Raw genomic sequence first — 26,429 nt, forward strand, 5'->3', positions numbered from 1 at the left:
AGGCTACAGGAAAGTCGTACAAAACGGTGACCTCCAAAAGCTGACCTTGAGACAAAGACATGGATACAGGAAGCCTGTTTGGGAGGTGATTCTAAGAAACATTAACAAGGATGGGAAAAACAAGGAAGGGAAAGAGAAAAATGAATAAAAGATGCACCAAGAGTAGGTTATTGCCTTAGAGAACACCTCTGCACTAGCCCACTGGGGAACAGGAAGATTGAAGCATCATTCAGTGGCCTCGGTGGTCATTCCTGAACCTGTCAGCAGCAGCAGGCTGCCACGGAGCAGAAAAAAAAACTGGTTGGGAAGAAAGAGACATGGATGCTGGTGTGGGGAATGGCCAGCTTGTGGGTAATGGTCTAGCACTGTTGCAGGTGAATTCTCAGATGTGTCAGAGGATGTGAGAAGGACATTAATGTTGTGTATCATCACAACCCAAAGCCAAACTGAAGCCCAAGTTATGGCATGGTAGGAACCAAGAGGCCCATCTGGCCACATGCTGGTGGCTCACACCTGCAATCCTAGCTACCCAGGAGGCTGAGGATCACAGTTCAAAGCCAGCCTGGGCATCAAAGTAAGTGAGACTTTTTTTTTTGCCAGTCCTGGGCTTGAGCTCAGGGCCTGAGCACTGTCCTTGGACTTTCTCAAGGCTAGAGCTCTACCACTTGAGCCTCAGCACCACTTCCGGCTTTTTTCTATGTATGTGGTACCGAGGAATCGAACCCGGGTCTTCATGCATGCTAGGCAAGCACTTTTAACCACTAGGCCAAACTCCTGGCCCAAGTACGTGATACTCTTATCTCTAACTAACCACCAGAAAACTGGAAGTGGTTTTGTGGCTCAAGTGATAGAGAGCTAGCCTTGAGCGGAAGAACTCAAGAACGGTGCCCAGGCCCAGAGTTCAAGCCTCACGACTGACCAAAAAAAAGTCCCGAGGCCTGTTTGTGAAAAAGAAAGCTAGCTGACCTTGGCACCACCAGTATGACACTGATTTTGCAGGTGTGCAGAATGCAGAAGTTACGGGGTCATGGAGGCTACCACCCAGATTTACACACACACACACACACACACACGCATACACGCACGCACGCACGCACACACAGAGTTTTCCCCAACATCAGGTTTCTGGGGGAAAAAAAGCCTAAGTTGAGGGCACCCTATCAAGTACTAGCCAAGTCCCGAGTTGCTTGTGGCTGAAGACCAGTGATCCACTCTCCACCTTTGTCCACTTCAGATCTTTTCTGTTTTGCCTCTTCTACCAGAACAAACATCTCCATTTTAGTGCTGTGATTAGATTTACAATATAACCAATTTAACAGTTGGAAGTCCTAAAATTCATCCTCAGCAGAACTTGCAAAGCAGCTGCAAAACAAGATGAATGTCACTCTTGGGATCAGAAGCCTAGAAGAATTTCAGGGAAATGTTCAGTAATGTGTGCTTGCAAAGCCTATTTGGAGCAGCAAGCCCCATTCGGGATTTGAGTGTTGGTCTGTCTCCTTATCAGCTGGAAGTGCCCGAGGGGACTGAACTTCAGAAGACTCCCCATTTTTCTGCAGAAACTCTGAGACAAAGGTCAGGCTCTCCCCATCCGTCTGCCACAATCCATGGCTTAAAAGTCACAATTCAGCTTTGACAGAGTTCCTGAGAAGACAGTGATTTTAAGGGCAGGTGCTGGGGTCTACTTTTGCCTCTTTTCATAGCTGCTCCTTCTTATGGTTAAATATATCTTCCCCTCCCCCCCACCCTCTGGAAAATAGATTCCACTCTATCCCCTAGCTTGGGGAGTAACAAATTTCACACACAAACCTGAAAACACAGAGAGAAAGGGACAACGTTTTAGAGATCTCACATCAGACTGGCTGTCACAAGTCCTGTCTTGGGGCAGACTGTTTAAACTCTTTTTTGGAAACGGAGTTAATCTGAAGCAGAGTTATTTTATAGGTCCATTAAATCTGCAGTTTCTCTTGGGCTCCTTTTCCAACCTCCCCACAGGCCTTCTCTAGTCACACACTCTTTAAAAAAAAAGTCTTAAGCCCTAGAAATAAATCTCTATAAACTGCCAAGAGCTCAATCAGGCTTTTACTATATCTCCTTGCAATTAGAATAAATTTACTGCTTAGAGAGAGATGAGGGGGAAAATATGCAAGATACTCCTTGGATAAATATACTGCAATGAGAAAAGTAGAGGCTTGGTAGAAATTATCTCTGTGAATTCAACAAGAATCAAGGTCACGGGCACGGCTGCATACCAGGGAATGTTAATTAATGGGCCTGCAGCTGGTGGTACCACTTGGGCCTGCTGCTCCAGCTGCTTGCTCTCCATTTCTCTCGTTTGTAGGACCATTCTTGGATCAAATCCCATCTCTTTTTTTTTTTCCCCTCCAAGTACAAAAAGTACATAAGTCTATTCTGGAAGGCTGCCAAGCTTTCAGAGAAGTAAAGAAAGTGTTGTTTCTTGGCTATTTTTATCTCTTTTTATTTTTTTGAAAGAGAGGACACTCTATCACCTCTTGAGCAGGATTACTGGTAATCAGTGTTGGAGCTGTGGTCTGAGGTCACTTCTCTGGCACCAAGTGTGCAGGGAGTTGTCCTGAAGACGAGCAGAGGGATACTTCTTCCCTCTCAGACAACCAAGAAGGAACCTAAGATACATCCTTGTCTTCCTTTCCCATATGTTTTTGCATTATGTCAAGCTAAAGGCAAGGTGAGATGTGGGTGACTGGTACTCTTCATCTCCAAGCTGCAGAAGACAGAGGAAGGGGGAAAAGGAAAAGGGATGGATGGGGGAAATAAAATATTTACAGGGTTGGGCTAGGAGTTTGGCCTAGTGGTAGTGCTTGCCTAGCATGCGCAAAGACCCAGGTTCGATTCCTTGGTACTACATACATAGAAAAAAGCCGGAAGTGATGCTAAGGCTCAAGTGGTAGAGCTCTAGCCTTGAGAAAGTCCAAGGACAGTGCTCAGGCCCTGAGCTCAAGCCCAGGACTGGCAAAAAAAAAAAAAAAGATCAGGCTAGTTTATATCATTCAAGCGTTCTGGGAAGCAGAAAATGAGATCACACATGTAAACCATTCACCTGGATACAGTGACAACTGTTAATTACAAATTAAGATGTGCCCTAAGAATCCAGCATGGGCCTCTCTGGAACTAAGTACCTGGGGATTATGTTTTCAGCTGTATGTTATTCAGGGTAAACAGATTTCAGAGTCTGAAAGAACTGGAAACTAGATGTGATAGTACATAATTATAATCGTGATCACACAGGAAGCTAAGGCAGAAGGATTTGGGGTTTGAGGCCTGAATTACAGAACAGAATCCTGGCTCAAAAAGAAAAAAAAAGCACTGGGAGCTTGTGGCTCACACCTATAACCCTATGTACTAGAGAAGCTATATCTGAGGATCTTAGTTTGAAGTCAGCCCAGGAAGGGGAGTCTGTTGTAGAGTACCAAAAATAAAACAGAAATAGAGCTGTGGTTCAAGTGGTAATGCACTAGTCTTCAGTGAAAAATCGAGGGACAATTCCCATGCCCTGAATTCAAGCCCCATTACTAGCATCGAAAGAAGGAAAGAGAGAAAGAAAGAGAAGGAAGGAAAGAAAGAAAGAAGAAAATTGAAAGGAAGGAAAAAGAAAAAAGAAAGGAAGAAGAGAAGGAAGGGAGGGAGGGAAAGAAAAAGAAGGAAGGGAGGAAGGGAGGGAAAGAGAAAGAAGGGAAGGAAGGGAGGGAGGGAGGAAGAGATCTATTTGGGTTTGAATACTGATCAACCAGTAACTGAGACATTAGCTATCTTAATCCATATACACCCTGACCTTCTTATCTGTAAAATAGAATAAGTAGTATCTGCCTCAAGGCTGCTGCCAAGATGGAAAGAGACAGGACATGTATGTGGGGTCTTTGGTATCATGCTAGGCATATTGGTGGTTTCCAGAAATACTCATTGTGATCACTGGGGCTTTTGTGAGTAGACATTTTCATAAGCAACAGGAGAATGATAGGGGAGAGCATTTGACGCCTGGAGACGGTGAAAGTTTCTCTGCAAGCACTGTTGTCTAAAGACACAGAAATGGTCTCACTTGCCTGTCTTGTAACCAACTTGTTTCTCTTCTCATTGGAAACTTTCTTCCCGTCAGTGTAGTCTACTAGAGGAACTGGGCGTTCTTCCACACAATGACAGACATGAGAATCTCACCCAGAAATAATAGGGAAAATGCCTGACTCTGCTGCTTTTAGGAATTCTCCAGGTAGTCATTTAGCCTTGAACTCCAGGCTCAGTGCCCTAGGGATGCCTGACTCCCACGCGTCCCCTCCCCCCTTCCCCTTCCCCTTCGTGTCCCCCTTCCTCCCTCCCCCGCCCGCCCCTCAAGGCAGGAATGGTCTACTTGGCCCAGTCCCTTTGCAAAGCAGATCTAGCTTCATTGAGCCCTTTAAACAAGAATGATTTAAAGAAAAAAAAATGAAATAGACTCCATTATTACTTCCAAACTGTAAAATGATATTTTGGCCTTTTGAAAGACTTGGGACATTTTTTGAAATTAAGGAATATGGGTTGAAAGGGAGCCTTGTAGGGATTAGAGGTTTTTTCCTCCTCCTAGAAGCATTTCAAACGACTTTAATGTACTGCCAGAGTGGTAGTTGATTTAGCATGGCCCTTCTTAATGTATTGTTGCCTTCAGCAGGGAACTGATACTTTGGTGTCTCCTTTTAATCTATTTGCAGAAATACTTAGGATAGAGAGAAAAAATAAGATGCATATGTAAGAATGAAGATGGCTTCTAAAAAGATGAGAAGATATAAAAGTTTTGTTTGGGACATTAAGAAAGCTAAGCAATATAAATAAATATAAACTATATAATTATATAGTCAGCTACAAACTAGTCACTATGTAATTTCCTGGTGGTTGTTCCTCCTGTCAGCTCTATGATACTTTATAATATGCAAAGTGTTTTATATGTTCTTATGATAGCATTACTCCAGGAAACATATTGTAGTACTGACTTTACTGACTGGAAAATAGGAGCTCAGGGAATGAAACTTCGAAACAAAACAAAGCAAAACAATCCCCCACTCCCCAGTGTGGCTCTGACTTGAAACTGGAAATCTAGGTTCTAATTCCAATACCTCATCCATACTGTTTCATCACTTTTAACCTGCCAGGAGACTGGGCAGGTAGAGTAGAAAATATTTTCAATGCTGGGTGCTGGTGGCTCACACCTGTAATCCTAGCTACTCAGGAGGCTGAGATCTGAGGATCATGGTTCAAAGCCAGCACAGGCATGAAAGTCCATGAGATTCTTATCACCAATTAATGGCCAGAAAACTGGAAGCAGCCCTGTGGCTCAAAGGGTAGGGCCCACAGTTCAAGCCCCACGACTGACCCCCCCAAAAAAAAGAAAGAAAATATTTTCAAGGAAATTCACCATTTATATATGATTGAAGACAAATCAATATTGTAAACTATGAATAGAAGTTAAATTGATTAAGAGATTTTATTTTATTTTTAAGGTTTTTACTTGTTTATCAATTGTACAAAGTGAAAGATTTTGGTGTAATACTTCTATTATACATATACTTGGATCATATTCATCATCTCTGTTCTTTGTTTTTCCTCCTCTGTCCTTTTAAATTTTTCTTATAATTTATTTTTTCTGTGCAGTACTAAGACTTGAATTCAGTACTGAACTTAGTTCAGTACTTGACTTAGGGTACTATTCCTTAGCTTTTCTGCTCAAGGCAAATGCTCTACCACTTGAGCCACAGCTCCACTTCTAACTTTTTGGTGGATAATTGGAAATAAGAATTTTATTGATTTTCCTGACATCAAACCTCAATTCTCCTGGGTAGCTAGGATAACTGGCCAGTGACATGGGCTCTCAGAAAGTTTTTAAGTGAGGGACATAATTACATTGTGTTCTTTTCTTTTTTTCATATATTTTTATTGTAATTAATAGAAGGGTTACATTATACTCACCAGATAGAAGGTACATTACTTCACAAACATTGATACCCTTTCTCATGTCTTGGTCCCCATTTCCCTCCCAGCTCACCGCCACCCCTCATCTTGTTTTCCCCCTTCCCTATCCAACTTCAAATAACCAAATACACACATATACAATATATCAGATAACAAGATGAAATACTGTAACAATACGAGATAACAAGGGACAGCAGAAGAGATGAGAAATAACATAGTACATTAAGGACAACAATCATTCATTATATGGCTTTTGTTTCTATTCCTGGAGGTCCTTTCATTTAACCTCATCCTATATGGCCTTATGTATCTAGGTTTTGAGCTATTGTAATCCTCTATTCGGAGAGTCCAAGTTTTGTACTAATTATTACAAATGAGGGAAACCATTGAGCCTATGTTCCTTTGGGTCTGGCTTACTTCATTTAATATGATTTTTTCTAAGTCTTTCCATTCCCTTCATTGTGTTCTTTTCATTTCTATATACATTATACTTCTAAGAACTCTTAAGCCTAGCTTCAAAGCTAATGCTGGCTTTCTCCTACATTGTCTTCTAAAAGTTTTATAGTAATGAATTGCTTTTCAAAAAATTCCATTTTCTTCCCTAGATATGGAAGACACACTTGCCCATTGTGGACCCCTGACAGCATTAAAACAAAAAAAAGGAAATTTTAAATTGCTAGTAATACCTACATCCAAAGATTTGTATTGATGTTAGACTTGACTTTTTAACAAAACTGTGACCTCTTTTATGAAGTAGAGATTGAACTCCCACACAGAGTGAACTAACTGCATGCTGGGTCCTGGGCAGCTTGGGTGCTGAGGCAGAGTTACATCTCTGACTGCCAAGATCAGCCTGGGCTGGGGGAGTTGCCATTCTGAAAAGACCTGAGAACCACTGACCCAAACGGAAAACTCATGTTTATGAACTGCAGCTGTTAGTCACAGACTGTAATTACCCCCGAAGATAAAGAAGCTATTTAAAAGAGCAGGTTGCTACAGCTGAAAAGAAACAGAAAATAGTCTTTCTGGAAATCACAGGCTTGTTACTAGGGGGAATGGTCAGGTTTGAGGGAGGAAGGGATCGATGTGTATTCATTGAGTTGGAGACCGTGGCTGATCCAACCTGGAGTTGGCTATGCCTTGGCTCCATTCTGTTTGGTTAAGAGTTATTTGATAACACTTCCTTTTTCCAACCCTGATTGAGTGAGCTTCAGACAGGCAGCCAGGTCCATCCTATTTCTAAGGTATGAGCATCTGGAACTCTGTTTTTAGCCCCAATATCAAACCTGCCCTATTTACTGGTCATAAGATAAACTGTGGTCTAAATAGAGCTTAGCATCCATCATGAAGCAAGATGCTCTTAAAATGGAGCCTTAGCAGAGTCCTGGGCAAAGCTCTGTGTACAAGGCCCTGTGATCTGTCCCTAGCACCGCAGAAACAAAACAAAACAAAAATCATCCAATCTAAAATAAACACATTATCTGAGCATGGTGGCTCAGACCTGTGATCACAGTTATTGTGGAGGTGGAGTTAGGATAACTGTGTTTCGAGGATAGCCTGGGCAAGTAGAGAGACTGCATCTCAAAGCACAGCCAGCACAGCTGGCAATACCAGCTATTCAGACAGTGTAGATAGGGGGATTGATGTCCAAGAATGATCCTGGGAAAAATGCTGGAGACTTATATGAAAAATAGCATGAAGACGGCATACTTCAGGTGGTGATGTGTGCAAGTGTATAACCTCAGTTCAAATGACAGTACTGAAAATCAAATACTAAAGTAAAATTGACCATTAGATTTTCTTTCTTTCTTTCTTTCTTTCTTTCTTTCTTTCTTTCTTTCTTTCTTTCTTTCTTTCTTTCTTTCTTTCTTTCTTTCTTTCTTGTCCTGGGCCTTCTGCATGCTAGGCAAGCACTCTACCACTAGGCCAAACTCCTGGCCCCCCATTAGATACTTCTAAGACGTTTTCTCCACTGCTCATGCCCAATCTTGTTGGAAGCTGATAGACACGTGGCTATTTACATTCATTTATGAAGTTAGGAACAATCTAGAATTTGACTTTCTTAAGCTAGGTGCTTATATATCAGATTTGCACTCAGTGGAATGTTATCTGAATTGTTTAAGTACCTGTAGAGAAATATCTTATTTATGATTACTAAGAATCACCATTACTTTTTGATAGTTAAAAATATTCAAAAGGGAAAGAAATACAAGTGAGAAATAAGAAAAAAGTGGACTGCAAGTGTGACCTAATGGTAGAGTGCTTGCCTAGCATGCATGAAGCCCTGTGTTTGATTTCTCAGTACCACATATGTACAAAAAGCTGAAAGTGTAGCTACTCAGGAGGCTGAGATCTGAGGACTGAGGTTCAAAGCCAGCCTGGGCACTAAAGACTGTGAGACTCTTATCTCCAATCAACCACTAGAAAACTGGAAGTGGGGCTGTGGCTCCAGGGGTAGGGCAGTAACCTTGAGCTGAAGAGCTCAGGGACAGTGCCCAGGCCGAGTTCAAGCCCCATGACTAACAGTTATCCTCTTCACAGTCAGAACACATGGCTTCCAACAGTTAATGATACCCAGCCAGGCATGCAAATTAGCATGGCCTCTTAAACTCAAATGAATCAAATCAAGTTTAGATCAAATAGTTCATTTCAGCAGTGAGTCATAAAGGCAGCCAAGACCAAGAGGGCTCTGGAGTACAAACACAGAAATCCCCTTTCTCCACTACTCCATTCCTGCATTAAAAAAAAAAAAAAGAAAAGAAAGAAAAAAAAAAGGTAGTTTAAACATGGCCTCCAGGTGTAAGGAAATGGCTCATGATAGTGCTGCTGCTTAGCATGGGAGACCATTGTTCTGATCCCGTGTGTGTGTGTGTGTGTGTGTGTGTGTGTGTGTGTGTGTGTGTGTGTGTGTGTGTGTGTGGTGTGTGTTGTGTCACTGTAAATGTTCTCTCAGAGAAAACACAGATTGGCTAAGTTGGTGTTGTCCCTCTATTCTCCATTATCACTTTATTATTTTGTTTTGGTAGAACTTACACAAATTTATTTTTAAAAGACCATTACCATAGGTTCACATATATATATGTATATATATATAGTATGTTTATTTTTATTCATCTATTGATGGATAATTTGGTTACCTCATTTCCTGGCTACTGTGAATAGCACTGCAATAAACACAGGAGTGCAAATATTGTTTGATACACTGATTTTATGTTCATAAGATATGTATCCAGTAATGGACTGACAGATCATGTGGTAGTTCTATGTTTGTTTCTCTTTTTTGAGGAACATTTATACCATTTTCCACAGACTGAGCTAATTTACATTCTACTAATAGCCATCACCACTTTAGATCAAATCCTTGAGAGATGTTTTTACAATGATTAATTTCTAATTTATTTATTTTTTATTGTTATTATAAAGGTGATATACAGAGGGTTACAGTTATGTAACCCTCTCAGGTAAAGAGTATATTTCTTTTTGGTCACCCCTTTGCTTGTTTTCTCCCAGTTTTAATTTCTAAATTATTTAAGCCTTTTATTCTCTAGATTGTAAACTTCACAAGCACAAGTAAGTGTGTATGTATGTTAATACTAACCTTTGTTTAGTCATCTTATAGTCCATAATAAGCATTATATATATATATGATAGTATTAATCAAGATGAAGGTTCCACAAGTCTTTGAGATAAAATTCAATTTTTATTAATGTTTAAGATGGTGGTAACAGATAAGAGCTCTAACCCTCCCTCCTTCACCCTTCCTCCCTTCTTCTCTCCCTCCCTCCCTCCCTCCCTCCCTCCCTCCTTTCCTTCCTTCCTTCCTTCCTTCCTTCCTTCCTTCCTTCCTTCCTTCCTTCCTTCCTTCTTGCTTCCTTGCTTGCTTCCATAACCAACCAATTATAATCAAGAGCCTGCGTGTGCTAGTGTTTGGGATAGTGGTGCTTCGTGGAGTGCTCTGTCAGTGCAAGACAGACAAATAAAAACAGGCAAATATGATCTGGGGAGATGGAGGCTGTGATATAATTAGTATGGAGTTTTAGGGGAGCATTGAGTCATGTTTCCTGAGCTTTATGAGAACTGCAGCTGAGTTTTCTCTGCCCAAGTAAGTCTGTGACATCCATTCAAGCCTAACCACCTCTTACCCAGAACACTGATTTGCAATATCTGTAAGTTTGTATAGAAAGATCACAATCCATGTTTTAAAGCACAGGGTAAATAGTGTAAGAGAATGATACCATAACAAACACAAAACCAGAGGAATACTTTCATATCTGCAGAGTTAGATTTTATGAAAACACAATTGCTCTTTCTTTATCTTTCTATCCTTCCCTCCCTTCTCTTTCTCCCTCTCACACACTCAGCTCAGACACCAGACATGGAGAAGCAAATGTTTTCTGACTGGATGACTTCAGCGGATTAGTGCTCCTTTGAAAGTGATATTGCTACAGCCATAATGTGTTTATGTGTAACACAGACATCTTTATGTAGAATACAGACGTGTCTGTGTGGGGAGCAGTAACATTCTGGCCTTGTCACTTAGTGAGGTAGGAAGTTCAACCTAAAGCTACAGATCCTAAAGCTTTGGGGAATCTTGATACAGGGTAAGGAGGGAATTGGAGAGACGAGAGGAGATTTCTTTAAGGGTTATTTATCTCTCTCCCTTCCCAACTCTCCTGAGATTAACTCCTACTCTTTGAGAAAAAAATCCTTTCCCAGCACAGCTGGGATAGCTGTCAGGCAGTCGCACCTTGTCAAGGATAGCAGCAATCAAAAAGAAGAAGGTTAGACAATTAGAAACCGCTGGTAAATCATGGAGACACCAGGGAGAGCTCTATTTTATAATCATCTGATGGCAAAATATTTCTTCCAGATCCTGATACAATATCACAAAAGAAATGAATTAGAGAGAGAAATTTTCTCAGTTTTCATAGTTTGTAGAAGTTTATCACCAGTGCACTAGGACCCACGCCTGTAATCCTCATTCCTCAGGAGACTGAGATCTGAGGATCATGGTTCAAAGCCCAGGAAAGTGCCTATGAGACTCTCACCTCCAATTTATCACCAAAAATTCAAAAATGGAACTGTGGTTGAAGTGGTAGGGCACCAGACTTGATTTAAAAAAAAAAAAAGCTCAAACACTAGTCTAGCACATACTAGTGCATACACACACATACACACACACACACACACACAGAGTTTATAGTAGAAACTAATTTTTATTTGAATGATATAAAAGTTTGTATTATTCTTTGTAAATTGTGAAAGTATACATGTCACCCCTGAATACTGTAACAAAATTGAACAATACAAAACTATACAATGTAAAAAAGGAAAGTCTAGACTGCCCAGCATCCATGTCTGGTGAATGATATGCATCACTTAATTTTTTTCAGTAGCCACATTAAACAAGTAAAAAGAAACAGAAAAAATAAATCTTAGTCATATATTTTATTAAAGCCAACATATCCATGCAAGCATTCCAGTATGTAACATTATCACATAACGAGAAGTAAAATTATTGTAGACTTTCTCATTATTTTTTATCCTGAGTCTTCTACATCTGCTATTTATTTTATATTTGCAACCTGTCTCCATTTGGATGGTAATCATTTAGATTTCATAAAGCCTATTGAAAAAACTACATCTGCATAGCCAGGTTGTTGCAGACATATAAAAAACTGTCCAATAACTCAGTCAATGCCAGTTTTTTAAAAAAATGAACTTGAAGTAATTAAAATTGAATAAATGAATATCTCAGTTTTCAACTGTAGCAGCTGTACTGTGGGTATTCAGCAGGCCTATGTGGTTTGAGTTTGTGACAACCATTCAGACCACTGTTGTTTGTACTGGAAGCCTCAAACATTTTTTCTAGGTGTGTACCTAGAATGATAAACACATCATTAATGTAATATATGCCATAACATAGTACACATATCCAAATTTCATTTTCAGGAAAATTATGGTCATACTGGGAATTTATTCTTCTATCTAAAGTTGCATTTTAGGATTTCCCTCCCTTTTTTCCCCTCCTTTTCAGGTCATATAGCTCTGCATTTTTTTTTTAGTTTACTAATTGTGTGTGTGTGTGTGTGTGCGCGCGCATGTGTGCTAGTCCTGGAGTATTACCTCCATTACCTCAGAGCCTGGGTACTGTCAGTAAGCTTTTGTGCTCAAGGTTAGCACTCTACCACTTGAGACACAGGTCTACTTTTGGCTTTTTGGTGGTTAATTGGAAATAAGACTCTCATAGACTTTCCCTCCCCGGGTTGCTTTGGAACATCAATCTTAATATCTCAGGCTCCTGGAGTAGCTAGGATTACAGGCATGAGCTACCAATACCTAACAGTTTGTTAAAAAAAATTAACTCCAGGCTTTGCGATTATAATTCAATAGATAGGAAACCATGATGAATACATTTTTACAGGACCTTATCCTTTAAAAATGTTGGATCCGCTTTTTTTTTTTTTTTTTTTGCCAGTCCTGGGCTTGGGCTCAGGGCATGAGTAGTGTCATTGAACTTTCTCAAGACTAAAGCTCTACCACTTGAGCCACAGCACCACTTCTGGCTCTTTTCTGTGTATGTTGTACCAAGGAATCGAACCCAGGTCTTTGTGCATGCTAGGCAAGCACCCTACCAGTAGGCCAAACTCCCAGCCCCAAGGATCTGCTTTATTTTTAAATTTTTATTATATTTAAGTAGTTATACAAAGGAGTTGCGTTCAATAAGGCAAATTATGAATATAGTACCTCTTGGTCAATGTCGCCCGCCATAGGCTGTGCCAATTTTTAGCAGACACTGATTGTTTATAGTCTTCTATAGAGACTGCAAATGTCAGGATCATAGGATACTAGAAAGAAAAGGCTTAAGAGATCATCTCTTCTCTCATTAATTACATTGTACTAGCTTTATTTTAACACTTTCCTGTTAGTTGAGCATATAATTTCCTTTTGATAGTTTACATTGCTAAACATACATTTTTTCCATTCTTATGTAGTGTATTATTCCCATGGAGTATAGCAAAAACATTGACATTCTGGGCCAAAGGATATACCCCCTGTGAGATGGAAAGGAAGAGATCAAATCACCCACCACAAGGCTGTGCCAATTTTTAGCAGATATTAATTGTTTATAGTCTTCTATAGAGGTTGCAAACGTCAGGATCATAAGATACCAGAAAGAAAAGCCTTTCACAAGTTCTTTGTTTTTTTTTTTTTTTCTGGTGGTGGGGCTTGAACTCTGGGCCTGGGCACTGTCCCTGAGCTCTTCAGCTCAAGGCCCTACCCTTGAGCCTCAGCCCCACTTCCTTGTTTTCTAGTGGTTAATTAGAGATAAGAATCTCACAGACTTTTGTACCTGGGCTGGCTTTGAACCTCAATCCTCAGATCTCAGTCTCCTGAATAGCTAGCATTACAGGCGTGAGCCACCAGTTTTCCTTTCATAATTTTAAAGGCTTTTATTTTGTGTGTATATGTGCTGGAATTGGAGCTTAAACTCAGAGCCTGGGCACTGTTCTTTAACTTTTTCATTCAAGTCTGGCCTGTAGTTCCACCTCCTGCTTTTTCGTGATTAACTGGAAATAAGAGTCTCACAGATTTTCCTGCCCAGGCTGGCTTTGAATCAGGATCCTCATATTTCAGCCTCCTGAGTATCTAGAATTACAGGTGTGAGGTAACAGTGCCTAGCTTTTCATCCTAGGAAAATCAAAGCCAGGCTAAGGGACAGGGTGGCACAACATACCTGTGGCAATGCTAAGTGTCACTTCATCCAGGCACTATAGCAGATTCTGGCAGAGTTTTTCTTCTGCATCCTTGGGAAGGTCATTGATCTTGAAGTAGCAGCTGCTTGCTCCTCTCCCTGTATCATTATCAGCCCCACGCTGGCCAGATTAGCAAGCCTTTCAATGGAGCATCACACTGCGCCTCAGTAAGCAAGGAACACAGAGTCAAGGGAGCTTTTCCTTGACATTTGTATCTAAAATTGAATTCAATCTGCTCAAAGGCTGGCTACAGTTTCAAAGTATGCCTTCCTGCCTCCCTTCTACTAAGCACAGCCAAGTCAGGGGGGAAAAGGTATTTTGTTGCATGCACAGATATACTGCACTATTCAGAAATTCTGAGTAGGCCAGCTCACAAATGTTGGGCCTTTGAGGGAGCTGCTTTGGGAGAACAGGGACAGAAGGCCCTTCTGGAGGGAAGGTGACACTCCAGGCTGGTGCAGCCAGCCTAGAGACTAGAGGCATCGTATATGCTGAGAAGATGGGCTTCTCAGGATGACATTGTTCTTGAGGATTCCTTCCTTACAATTATGGGTCTTTTAGAGTCCTTCCTATCTCAGTAAACAAATGCACTAGCTCATCTCATGCAATCATAACAGGGCAAGTGGAGAAGGGGAGATATAGAGCTGTCTGTGCTCATGTGTTCACTGGGTCAAAGTCAGGGTTGGCCTGTTCTGCCGGGATCTTCAGAATATCCCTGCCCCCTCCATCCCATCTGCTAATCTCTTTATACCACAATGGACTATATCTCTACCTACTGCCCACAGCTCCAACTCTCCCCCCCCCACCTCTCTCTTGTGATAAGGTCTCAAATTTAGGGTCTAGGTACTCTCCTTTAGCTTTTTCTTTCACTTGAACCACAACTCAGCGTCTGGCTTTTTGCTAGCTAACTGGGAATAAGAGTCTCTTAGATTGGTATGCTCAGACTGGCTTTGAACCTCCATCCTTGGATCTCAGCTTCCTAAGTAGCTAAGATTACAAGCCTGAGCCAGTGGAAGCCAGCTCCAACTTAATTTCATTATAAGCATTAAAAGTCATTTTCTCTTTCTCTCTCTCTCTCTCTCTCTCTCTCTCTCTCTCTCTCTCTCTCTCTCTCTCTCTCTCTCTCTCTCTTTCTCTTTTTGCCAGTCCTAGGGCTTGAATTCAGGGCCAGGACACCATTTTGAGCTTTCTCAAAGCTAGTGTTCTACCACTTGAGCCACAGCATCACTTCCAACTTTTTCTGTGTATGTGGTACCAAGGAATCAAACCCAGAGCCTCATGCATGTTAGGCCACAAAATTATTTTTTCTTATGCCATATATTTATTGTTTTAAAAATTAATTCAGACATTTAAATGTTATTGGTTTTTCCCTTTTCTCACTTTTATTCCCTCCTTCTGCCCAATTACAATGCCTTCTTCACATTTTGGCATAGACAAGTCAAAATGCAGCTAAAAGAATCTCTTGTTTTTCCTACACATTATCAAATGGTTCATGTTTGTATTCCTGATGCCTTCTTTAAGTCCTAGTTCTTATTTTTTTTGGTTGTATCTTTATTCTAAAAGAAAGAAAAAAGACATCACAGTGTGGAAAGATGGGAGGAAAGGAACCAGAGGAAAAGAATCAAAATGAGTTTTATATTGCATTAATATGGCATTAGTAACCTTTTTTATTCTTTCATATATTTTTATTGTAATTAATAGAAGGGTTACATTATATTTGCCAGATAGACAGTACATTACTTCACATACATTGATACCCTTTCTCGTGTCTTGGTCCCCATTTTCCTCCCTCCACTCCCCCATACAAATATTTGTATATTTAAATTTGCCAATCTTTCCTGGCTTCTAGATCTGAAAACCATACTGTACTTATTAAATGCTTTCTTTGTAGGTTTTTGCTTTGTCTGGAATATATTCTTTTTTTTTTTTTTTTTTTTTTTTTTTTGCCAGTCCTGGGCTTGAGCTCAGGGCCTGAGCACTGTCCTTGGACTTTCTCAAGGCTCTACCACTTGAGCTTTAGCACCACTTCGGCTTTTTTCTATGTATGTAGTACCGAGGAATCAAACCTGGGCCTCCGTGCATGGTAGGCAAACACTCTACTACTAGGCCAAACTCCCGGCCTGGAATATATTCTTAGTAGAGGCAAGTTTTATACCAGCAATCAATGATCTAGAAAAGGAGACCTTTTCTATACTAAAATGCCAACTTAATAATTTTCTTAATTCCTACATGCATTGGATTGTCTGAAGTCTTGAATTTGCTGCTTTAAATGTCTAGTAGAACCAATCTTGTTTCATTACCTTTTTCAAAATAACTTTTTTTCCTTGCCTTTTTTTTTCTTTGCCAGAGTTATGGCTTGAACTCAGGGCCTAAGCACTAACCTTGGGCATTCAGTGCTACTAGAGTTTAAAATCAGGGCCACAAGCATGCTAGGCAAGTGCTCTACTGCTGGGCCATGCTTCCAGTCCTTTTCTTTTTTTGTGGGTCAGAGGGCTTGAACTCAGATCTCATCATCCTGAGTAGCTAGGATTACAGGTGTGAGCCACCGCACCCAGCCTTCCAGGCTTTCCTGTGCTGTTTATTTTTGAGATATGATCTCAAATCATGCTTCTCATTGTAATTGGGATGACAGGCATATGCTACTATGTCCAGTTTCTCCCATTGAGACTCTGTGAGACTCTGTGAGTGAATTGTCTGGAATCATAATCCTCCCAATCTCAAGCCTTCCATGAGGCTAGGGTGACCCATGTTGGACATTTTGTCTAGCTATGGAATGAGAAAGAACCCATCCTTTCTTGGCCTGCAATGGCTTTGAACTTCACTCTTCCTGTTCTTGACCTTACAAGTAGCTAGTATTACTGATGTGAGCTTCTGCTCCCTGGCATTATCATACTTCTTTACTGTCATCCCAGACAACTCATTTCCATGTGCAATCCATCAGCAAGCCTTGTTCTTTCACTCCTCAGATTTCTCTCAAGACTACTCACTCTTCCTGTTTCAACCATCATCACCTTTATCCCTCCCATGTCTACCCCAATTCACTGCGATCAACTTGCACCCACTCTTGCTCCTCTCCCTCATTTACCACACTGAGGCCAGAACTGAACAGGACAAATATCATCACCATTGTTCCAGGCACTGTCGCTAATGCTTTGATCTAGACTTCATTTCATCTCTACAATAACACTGGAAATAAATATCATCACTACTCAGTTTAGAGATGAAGACCTCAGGGCACTGAGATGTATCTGATTTGACCAAGAGCACACAGAAACTTCAGTCAACTACTTTTAGGGACTCATATAAAAAAGAGATATGAAAAACATCAAATCTGTCTACATAGCAACAGGTATAAAGTGTATAGACCCTAATGAATTGCAAGTGAATTGTTTTTCACTGATTCATAGGAGGCATTTGGTAGAGAAAGATTGCAGGAGTTTCTTGACCCAGTGGGAAACTGTGAGAGATTAAAGGAGTCTGTTCTGGGTCTAGTTGTGGCCAGAGGAAAGTGTGTCTTTGTTTTCCATTGCTAATGTAATAGTTTAGTGGCTTAAAAACAACACAAATTTTCATTCTACAGTTATGGAGATCCCAGCTGGCTGTTATCAAGGCATTGGCGCAGTACTTTTCTGCCGGGGATCTGGTGGAGAATCTGCACCTGGCTTTCTCAGCTCTAGGAGCTGCCCATTTTCCTAGGCTTGTGGTCCCTTGCAGCAATTACATCACCCACCCTATGTCTGCCTAGGAAGCTCTATCTCCACCTCAGCACCTCTTTCACTGCTGTAAGGTTTTTTGAGAGTACCTTATATTTACCAAGGTCATCTTTCATTTCAGGATTCTCAACTTCTATCACATTTGCAGTCTCTGTGACTATAAGGTGATATATTCATTCACAGGTTCTAGAAACAAGGTGGAAGGCATCACTGGGAAGTCACCACAGGGGATGGTGGTATCATGGGGTGTGAGAATGGCTCTGGAAGTAGACTTCAGTCTGGATCATAAGGACTTTCATGTGATTTACTTTGGAATTTGTCATGCCATGCACATGGAAATCTTTGGTGCATGAATAGAAGAACCGCCAAAATGAATACACAGGATACAGAATATCTGTCTTAGGAGTATAAGGAAACACTGCCAAACTAATATGGAAATTTGGGAAGCATCATTTTTCTTTTTATTTATTTTTTGTTGGTCATGGGTCTTGAACTCAGAACCTGGACCCTGTCCCTGAGCTCTTTTACTCAAGACTAATGCTCTACCACTTTGAGCCACAGAGCCATTTTTGGTTTCCTGCTGGCTAATTGGAAATAATAGTCTCACAAACTTTTCTTGCTCCAGCTGGCTCTAAGAGTGATCTTCAGATCTCATTTCCCTGAGTAGACAGCATTAGAGGTGTGAGCCACCGGTGTCCTGCTCCTTTTTAAAAACTCTTACTAGGATCCCACAGTTTTGCCAAAATTAATGATAAGGGAAATCAATATGAAGTAAATCTGAGTGTGGAAGGAACGTTGGCTCTTTGATTGACAACTCTGTGTTTTAACTGCATCGGAAGACAGTGATCTGTTAAAGTGACTGTTTGCAGGATCCACTTACCTATAAAGGTGGCAGCTAGGAAGAATGAGTTACCAACGCGGCATCAGGATCAGATGTCCCTGAGAAAACCTCTCCTGGATGTAGCAGTATGTCCAGAACTTGGTCCCAATCCTGAAAGGCTTCCACTCGGCTTAGCATTTAGTTCAGTAACCTCAGCAAGCCTTATAAGTGCTCAGACCATTTACTCCCACTCCAATCTACCCCCTCAACCTCTCACCTCCACAAATATTGATCTATCTCTAGAACTTCCAAAGTCCCTGGGTCTTTGGATTCCCCAATTCTGAAATGTTCCTCTACATTTATTTTTCCCAATTAATTCCAATTATTCTTGAGGCCCAACTCAAAGTTGTATCCTGAAAAGTCTGCTTTTTTTTAGAGGTAGTACTGGGGTTTGAACTCAGCGCCTTCCACTAGTCCTACCATTTGAGCCCCAACCTCAGCTTCTGGAAAACATTTTAGCCTTCTTATCTAAATCAGTGTTCTCTCTCCATCCAGTTCATAAAACAACAGAACATAGAACATGGATTCACACTCACTGACTTTTTTTTTTCCCCTCACCACTCATTAGCTTTGTGGTCTTGGGGAAAACTTGCAATCCTCCTTGGCTTCCATCTTCAGATTGATGATAGTGCCTCCTGCAGGGGATTTGGTACAGGATTACATGAGGTAAGCCATGCTAGAAGATCTGGAAAAGGGGCTACATCACATTAGTATAGACTAATATCCTCCTTTACAGCCCTCTTGATTACTCTCGAATATCTATTTTCCTCTATTAGTAAATCTCCCAGAAGCATCCATGTTTTGTTCTCCACTTAACTCCATAGTGCTAGCACACTGCCTGCCATATTGTAGCCGTTAGTTCTTGAATGGATGGACAGTTTTGTTATCAGTTTCTGGGCTATATCCTGTAAAAGTAGAGTCCTCTTATCAGAAAAAAAATCTATTTTATTAAGGAACAGTGTGTAGAAATTTTTGATTGCCAGACTCTGGGTCGATTAATAACATAAGAGCTGAACGATAGACACAATGTTCCCCATCTCTCCTTTTCTGAGTCCTGTTCTCATGCAAGACCTTGTAATGCTCGTTGCCAGGCAGATTTATGAAATTTCTCCATACTGCAGAGATGCTTACATTCCATAGGTTACAATTTACACATTCCTTTTGGGGTCAAGGTAGAGAATGGCATGCGTGCTGAGAGCTGCTTTCTCACATGAACTTTCACATAAAACCTCTCCCAAGTTTGTTTTATGATATACTTTCACAAACATATTTTAAAGCCATGAATGAATGCTCCCTAATTGCCATGTTTTAGAGGATTATAAGTCTAGAAAGGACAACTAGAGGCGTCTTAGCCTAGTCTGTTTCATAAGCCAAAACTCATCTGAATAATCCTAGTTGATCTCTAAGAAAACATTTTTTTTAACTATGAACTCCCACTATCTCATCCTTCCTATATCTCAGAGATTCTGTGGCCATCATGTGTAATGAGTTTTTCAGTCTTTCAGAAAAAGTGTCATTTTGGAGAAAATAATCCAACATATTGCTGACTCCCAATGGCCACTCTCCAGCCATCCACCATGTTGCTGAGAACCTCCCATGGAGACCTGGCTTCTTGGCAGGGAAGCACAGTGACATAAATCTGTGCCTTATTTTTTTTGTTGTTGTGCCTGACCTGAATTGTCAGTCACACTGTCTTTATTCCATTTATCAAAACAGCATTGTTCCCTCTCCTCCCTCTGGCAGTTTCATTTCTATTGTTAAAAAATATCAAAAGTCAGAGCAGCCTTGAGCTGGTGAAACCAGGTCTTACTGACTGTATAGCTGAGTTTATGGCAACATGCCAGTCTCCTCTTTGGCACTCAGTAGACCGTGGAAATCTTGTACTGCCAACCAACTTTGGCTCCATCAAAAGAGCTCACAAAAGAGTTTCTGTCACCAATTGTTCTGTTTCAGGGCCACAACATACTGGATAGTGGGTTCCTACAACAGAGTAATCTCTTCTCCCAGTTCTAATATCTTGTTGTAAAATAATAAGCTCATTAAAAACAAAACACATCTTTGTTCTCAGAGAAGTATCTGGTAAGCCTGCCTTTTGAAGTCTGTGGTCCCAAGTTGTTATTGAAAAGATATACAGTTTAATGTTAACAGAGACCTATGCTATTTAAGGACCGGAGCATTAATTTTTCATGCAAATCACATCATAAACACATTATAGATATAGGCATCTTCCTCCTCCTCCTCCTCCTCCTCCTCCTCCTCCTCCTCCTCCTCCTCCTCCTCCCCATCATCATCCTGTTCCAGCTAGCTTGCCAAGAGCTTCCTGCTCTACAAAGGGGCCAAACGACCCAAATGAAGCCTCTAAAGTTCTGTTTGCTGTTCCAAAAGGGAAACCCAGGCCCCACCTGTGTAGCTTGGATTAATAGTACTGCTCATGCTTTTTGGGTTGAACCTAGCAGGCTGGACAGGGTGTTCTTAGATATCAACTTCTTCCTCCTCTTCCTCCTCCTCCTCCTCCTCCTCCTCCTCCTCCTCCTCTTCCTCCTCCTCCTCCTCCTCCTCCTCCTCCTCCTCCTCCTCCTCTTCCTCCTCCTCCTCCTCCTCCTCCTCCTCCTCCTCCTCTTCCTCCTCCTCCTCCTCCTCCTCCTCCTCCTCCTCCTCCTCCTCCTCCTCCTCTTCCTCCTCCTCCTCCTCTTCCTCCTCCTCCTCCTCCTCTTGTTCTGTCATGGGACTTGGACTCTGGGCCTGGGCGCTGTCCCTGAGCTCTTTAGCTCAAGGCTACTACCCTACACCTTGAGCCACAGAGCCACTTCCAGTTTTCTAGTGGTTAATTGGAGACTAGAATTTCTTTAGTGCCAGGGCTGGCTTTGAACCTCCATCCTCAGATCTCAACCTTCTGAATAGCTAGGGTTACAGGCATGACCCACAGCACTCAGCTCTTTATACTGCCCACAGACCTTAGTCCACAATTACAGTACCCCTTTCCAAGAAAAATAAGGAGTAACTGGAACCTAGACACATTTCCTAGGCGAGTTGTGATCCCACAGATTTGACTGGGGACCCATCGCCCCATGGGTCGAGGGCTGGGTCAGCTTTGGGGCATTTGAGCACCTGCCTGAGGTGTGTAACACTTCTCCCCTACACACAACATGAAAGGAACTTGAGAAAAGTCAGAAAGTTAACTTTGGATGGAGTTCTGTATTTTAGTGCTTTCTCCAGTGCCTGTTCAGTCCTGTGAAGCCAACGCCCTTTCTTGAAAATTTGCAATGTTTTGTAAATAGGACTTCAGGATTGTTTATGTAAGGATACTGAGGAGCTAAAGGTGAGAATGAGAACTATCAGCTTGGTGATCGAGAGTTCATTGTGCAAGGGAAGAGAAGAAACAAGACTCACAGGAAAGGCAGGTAAGGAAAAGATGGCGACTTCCACAACACACAAACAATAAAGCTCCTGTAATTCCGAGGCAGGTGTGCCTGCGAGGGAATAGCTGACCCACGCAGAAGCCTCTGGGTTCATGAAGGAGTATTTTCCTTCTTCCTGTGACCACCAAAAATGACCTGACCCTAAGGTCTCTTGAAAGCCATCTTGTTAAAAACCAGAGCATTTGCTTCAGCAAAGGGCCCTCCTGCTTTATTTATAGATACATTATGAGTGTGTCCAACATTCTTACCCTCTCTCTTTTGAATCCTGGCATGGAAAAACTCAAGAGAGAAGAATGATTCCGAGGGGAAAACAAATCACCTTGGGATTCCTTGAAGTAGCAAATTCTTTTGGTAACTCCTCCACAATGTATTCACACTCTTGCTCTCTGTAATTAACAACAACAAAAAAATTAATTTCAAGGACAAAGTACAGGGCATGCTAGAATTTGCTACAAACAGGAAATGGGTGGGTCAGATTTGAGTTGACATTGAATGGTGGAAAGCATTCAGTGGGAAGCAACTGAATTTCACTTTGGCTTGTGGATCTTGGTGGGATTGGACTCGGAGGATAAACTATACCTAGGGCTCGTATCAGAACTGGATCCTCAACACTGAGTCATGTACCCTTCATTCCTTCCCGAATCCTGAATGACTGCTGCCCTGATCACACTGTCTTCCAGCTTCTACTTCCTCATCTAGTATGTGGTGCTAATAAATGCTCACTTAAATGACAGTTGTGAGAAGTAGAGGGAATGGATGAGAGAGGCTGGTACTCAATATGACTGATAATAATTATTATTATCGTTGTAAGGATAGGAAAGAGAAGAAGGAGGAGGAGAGGAGGACAGAAAGAAAGGGAGAACTCATTCTCATTACAGGAAGAAGTCACCCAACAGAGGCATCTGGGCAGCAGAAGAGCAATTTTATACTATGCTTTGAAATTTCTTATTTAACATCCTGTTAAATAAATGTGCTAATTTTCCTAATAGGATTATTTTTTTGTTTCTAAGCTTCAGCATTTTACCCTATTTTAATTATACAATATTTTAAGCCTGACATCACATGTGCATCATCAGTTTTTATCTTTCTCATCCACAGCTCTGGGTTGCTGTTGCCAGTAATCCTGGATTCATCCAAGTATTTTTGTTCTAAAGACCTTTTAAAATAAGCCAAGGCAGTGGTTTAGAAAATTGCTCTTGTTTGTAGACAAAAATACATTAAAACAACCAAGGGAGTGATAGCTTTCTGGGATAATTATTTTTAATGCCTTACTAGACATATTGGGAATTCGTTTCAGATCCTTTGGGAATCCAATTGGGAGAAATACTTCTCTCTCTCTCTCTCTCTCTCTCTCTCTCTCTCTCTCTCTCTCTCTCTCTCTTGTATTTCATTTTACATCTTGGAATGTGATCTTTGGTAACTGTCTGTGATGTTTGCACATTGTGTAACAGTCAGTTAACCCTTCACCCCCACCCTCTACCCCCCAATGTCAGGATTTCATCAGCATCAAATAAACAACAAAAAAGAGGGTGGAGCAGATTAACAACCTCTTTGTGGCCTTCTGGCTATCTTCCTTTGACTATACTGCTAACTACTTTAAAAGACTTGGGCTTTCAAGTTTGATCAGCCAAGTCACTCCAATTCAGTACCAAACCAGAGGTGCTCCCCTTCAGGGAGCCTTGTTGCCAAGCTAAGAAGCATCATTGACTCACTCAAGCAAAAAAGAGCTTGTCAGTCTGTCACGGGTCTTTACAGGCTGGGTCCTGGTGAAGTGTAACAAAGCTCTCCTAATTTAACAGCATTGTAATTTATTATTTCCGTACCCACCAAAGATCTTCTCTGCAAAACTTAAGAAAGTGGCTTCTTGTTTCTCTGAATAACACAGGGAAGAACTGAAGAAAATTCTGTTCTTGGGTCTGGTGTAAATGAAGGCTGTTCCAAGGACAGTTCTTATATCAGAACTTTATAATGTTCTGATTTCCTTAGAACCAAGTCCTGTAGCAAACTACAAGGCATTATCGACCTGGGACTGTGTGTCCCGGGTCAGATGACTGGCTCTGTACAAGGATCTTAGTAAGTGAATGAATACTGACAGCATTATCAAAAGACAGCTCTCAGCTTGTCGTGGCTCAAGTGGTAGAGCATCTGCCCGGCAAGTTTCGGCACTGAGTTCAAACTCCAGTACTACCACCAAAACAGTAAGAGGTGGCTCTCATTTCACTCAGACCTGGACTGGAGAAATGCACGGTCACTATCATGGTATCTGATCTTGGGCAACTCATCCAATGTCTTTTCTGAAAAAGGTGGACTGGCAGAGTCTTCACTAAGGTCCTTTGCCTGGACTCAACCTGAAAAAGGTTAGTAAACCAGGATTCAACCAAGTGGAAAACTGTCTTGTGTGTTTGGTGCCAACTAAGTGACAATTGAAAAAGGCGCCAGTGAGTTAGGCAAAGGGGATGGCGAAGATCTTGACTGTGTGAGACTTAGATACCTCATGACCACTTAAGACATAGTCAGCACTTTAAAAACAAAGGCCATTTGGCTCCAGATGTCTCATCTTTTGAAAACAGCCCAGGCATGGAACTGAGAAGAGAACTTCAGCTTTCCACGGAGCTCTCATGTGACAACAAGGCTGAGCAGGTGAAGTTTTCTGTCTCTCAGATCTTCTTTCCAAGCACATAAGTAATAAAGTAATAGGTCTGGTGTTATAGATGCATCTTGGATCATTTTTGATCAGGAATTTGAACCCTGCTCAGTGAGTCCACTTGCAGGAAGGAAGCCGGGCAAACTTGACCTACCCCACGTTCATGCTTGTTCTGTTGTGATAATGATACTTGACGTTTATTTGGAACCTTTGGATGGAATTGTTCACACTGACTTCAGGGTCCCAGTGCAAAACCCTGGATTCAGATCCTGTGGATTTATCACACCCACCGGAGGACTCTGCCTTCCCAAAACTCTGAATGGATTAGCATCTTCCATTAGAGTGGGCTCATCTGTTCCAAAAGATAACATCTCCCTTCTCTGGCCTGAATTTCCCTTCAATTCTTTCAAAATACAATTTGTGAAAACAATGTGTGAGAACACACGACAATGGGAAGTTCTCAGCCGGAATGTGGCAATAAATATGTCAGGTATATAAACTAGCCCGTGATATTTATTTGATTCTTAAGAAGAAAGTATTGGGATACGATAAATTACCAACATTTTTCAACATCTCCAATTTCTGCAGTAATGCATATATGTTGGCAGACCTTAGTGGATTGTGCTAATTTATTTGTAAATCATCAAAGGAAGACATAAAATATATGTCTCCAGGCAAGTGAATCGACTGGAAAGCTGAATTGGGCAACAGCAATATTTTTTTGTGCCAGAAGTAAACATGTCAACATAGTGACAAGGGTTTTGTCCCACTCCTGGCTGAACTTTTGAAGGGTGAGATGGCTAATATCGAGAGACTCGGCTTTGTAGTCTTTTCTCACAAAGCGTTCCATGACTCAAGAGAAGGACAATCTGCAGCATGACATAGAGAACTAGGTCAGAATAATATTTCTTAATGGAGATTCCTATGGTGTCATCTAATTACAGCAGTAGTCCAGAATTTTCTGAGTCTTGAGAGGTTGTATTTTTAAGATGGCATCCATTTTTAACTTCAGTGTGATATAAACCTGCGTTCCAATGACTCCCCTTTATGTAAATGGTAAAAAAAAATGATACATGGGAGAGGAAGCAAAGTATGAAGTTATTCATATATAGATACCACAAGCTAGAATTCAAAAGATGATCTGTGAACATAAAAGTTTATGCTGCCTTTGATTTGTGTGGTTTTAAAACATACTAGCAATATTTAGGGATCTTGGAGCATAGCATCAGGACAGAAACTCTGCTCTAAATTTACACATGCTCTCCTGGCTTTCTCCCTTTTGGTCTCCATGGACTCTCCTTCTTTTCTAGTTAAACTAGTTCATCTGTAATTTCCTTTGTGGGCTGAATCCCAATCACATGCCTTGCTTCTTCTCACCTCTCTAGTTCTTTTCTTAGATTTCCTCCAGCATAGGGAGAGACATCTTTTGGCTCTACTTGGGTGGATGGGGAAACCTAATCCAAAGCCCTTTCTTCAGTGTGTGTGTGTGTGTGTGTGTGTGTGTGTGTACTGCTTACCTCAGTAGAAGGTACTTAGAGTATCTTCTAGTGAGAGTACACTAGGGCGGCTCTCTCAGCCACTCTAACATGTTGGGCTGACTAGATCTTCATCCTAGCGTTGCACATGGAGTGTTCAGCAAGCCTCTGCTAACCTGATACCAGCAGCATTCTGTCTATAAGTCTCTAGACAATGCCAGATGTCTTCTCAATGAAACCCCTGCTCTGAGCTCCTCCGAATCCCATTTAGATTTTAGAGATGAAGGATCAACTCCTTAGCTTTGCATGGGTTCATGTCCAAAAGTTTCTTGATGACTCATGAGTAGAAGAATACAAAGATACTTTTTAAAATTACCAGCAGAGAATTTCTAAAACTTAAACAAATTTTATTTGAGTTATGTCAGATCAACTTTGCCTCATTCAAAGGGAATGCCTTGCCACTTCTATTGTGTCAGAAACAACTTACAGAAAGAGCACAGTTGTAACATTGTGTAGCCATGATATTAATATAGCCATTGGATTGAAATTAGAGAATGTCTCACTCAGTATC

General features: G+C 41.2%; 1 protein-coding gene and 1 long non-coding RNA gene across 2 annotated transcripts in view; one reads left to right on the plus strand and one right to left on the minus strand.

The window, feature by feature from the left end:
- Wt1 (WT1 transcription factor) overlaps positions 1-26,429 on the plus strand; it is a 148,013-nt gene that overhangs the window by 64,891 nt on the left and 56,693 nt on the right. Inside the window, exon 2 of the mRNA XM_090347932.1 lies at positions 21,599-21,721. Within this exon, the coding sequence (XP_090204058.1) occupies positions 21,646-21,721 (76 nt within the window). The 5' untranslated portion in view covers positions 21,599-21,645. The remainder of the gene's footprint in view (positions 1-21,598; positions 21,722-26,429) is intronic.
- LOC150053010 (uncharacterized) lies at positions 11,458-22,069 on the minus strand. Its single transcript, XR_016538061.1, has 3 exons — positions 21,988-22,069; positions 18,321-18,955; positions 11,458-11,850 (listed from the first exon to the last, which is right to left on the minus strand). It is a non-coding gene; the product is annotated as an uncharacterized LOC150053010 (long non-coding RNA).

This window comes from Megascapheus bottae, chromosome 16 (genome assembly GCF_031878675.1).
Source record: "Megascapheus bottae isolate mThoBot1 chromosome 16, mThoBot2.hap1, whole genome shotgun sequence".
NCBI classification, from domain to species: domain Eukaryota; kingdom Metazoa; phylum Chordata; class Mammalia; order Rodentia; family Geomyidae; genus Megascapheus; species Megascapheus bottae.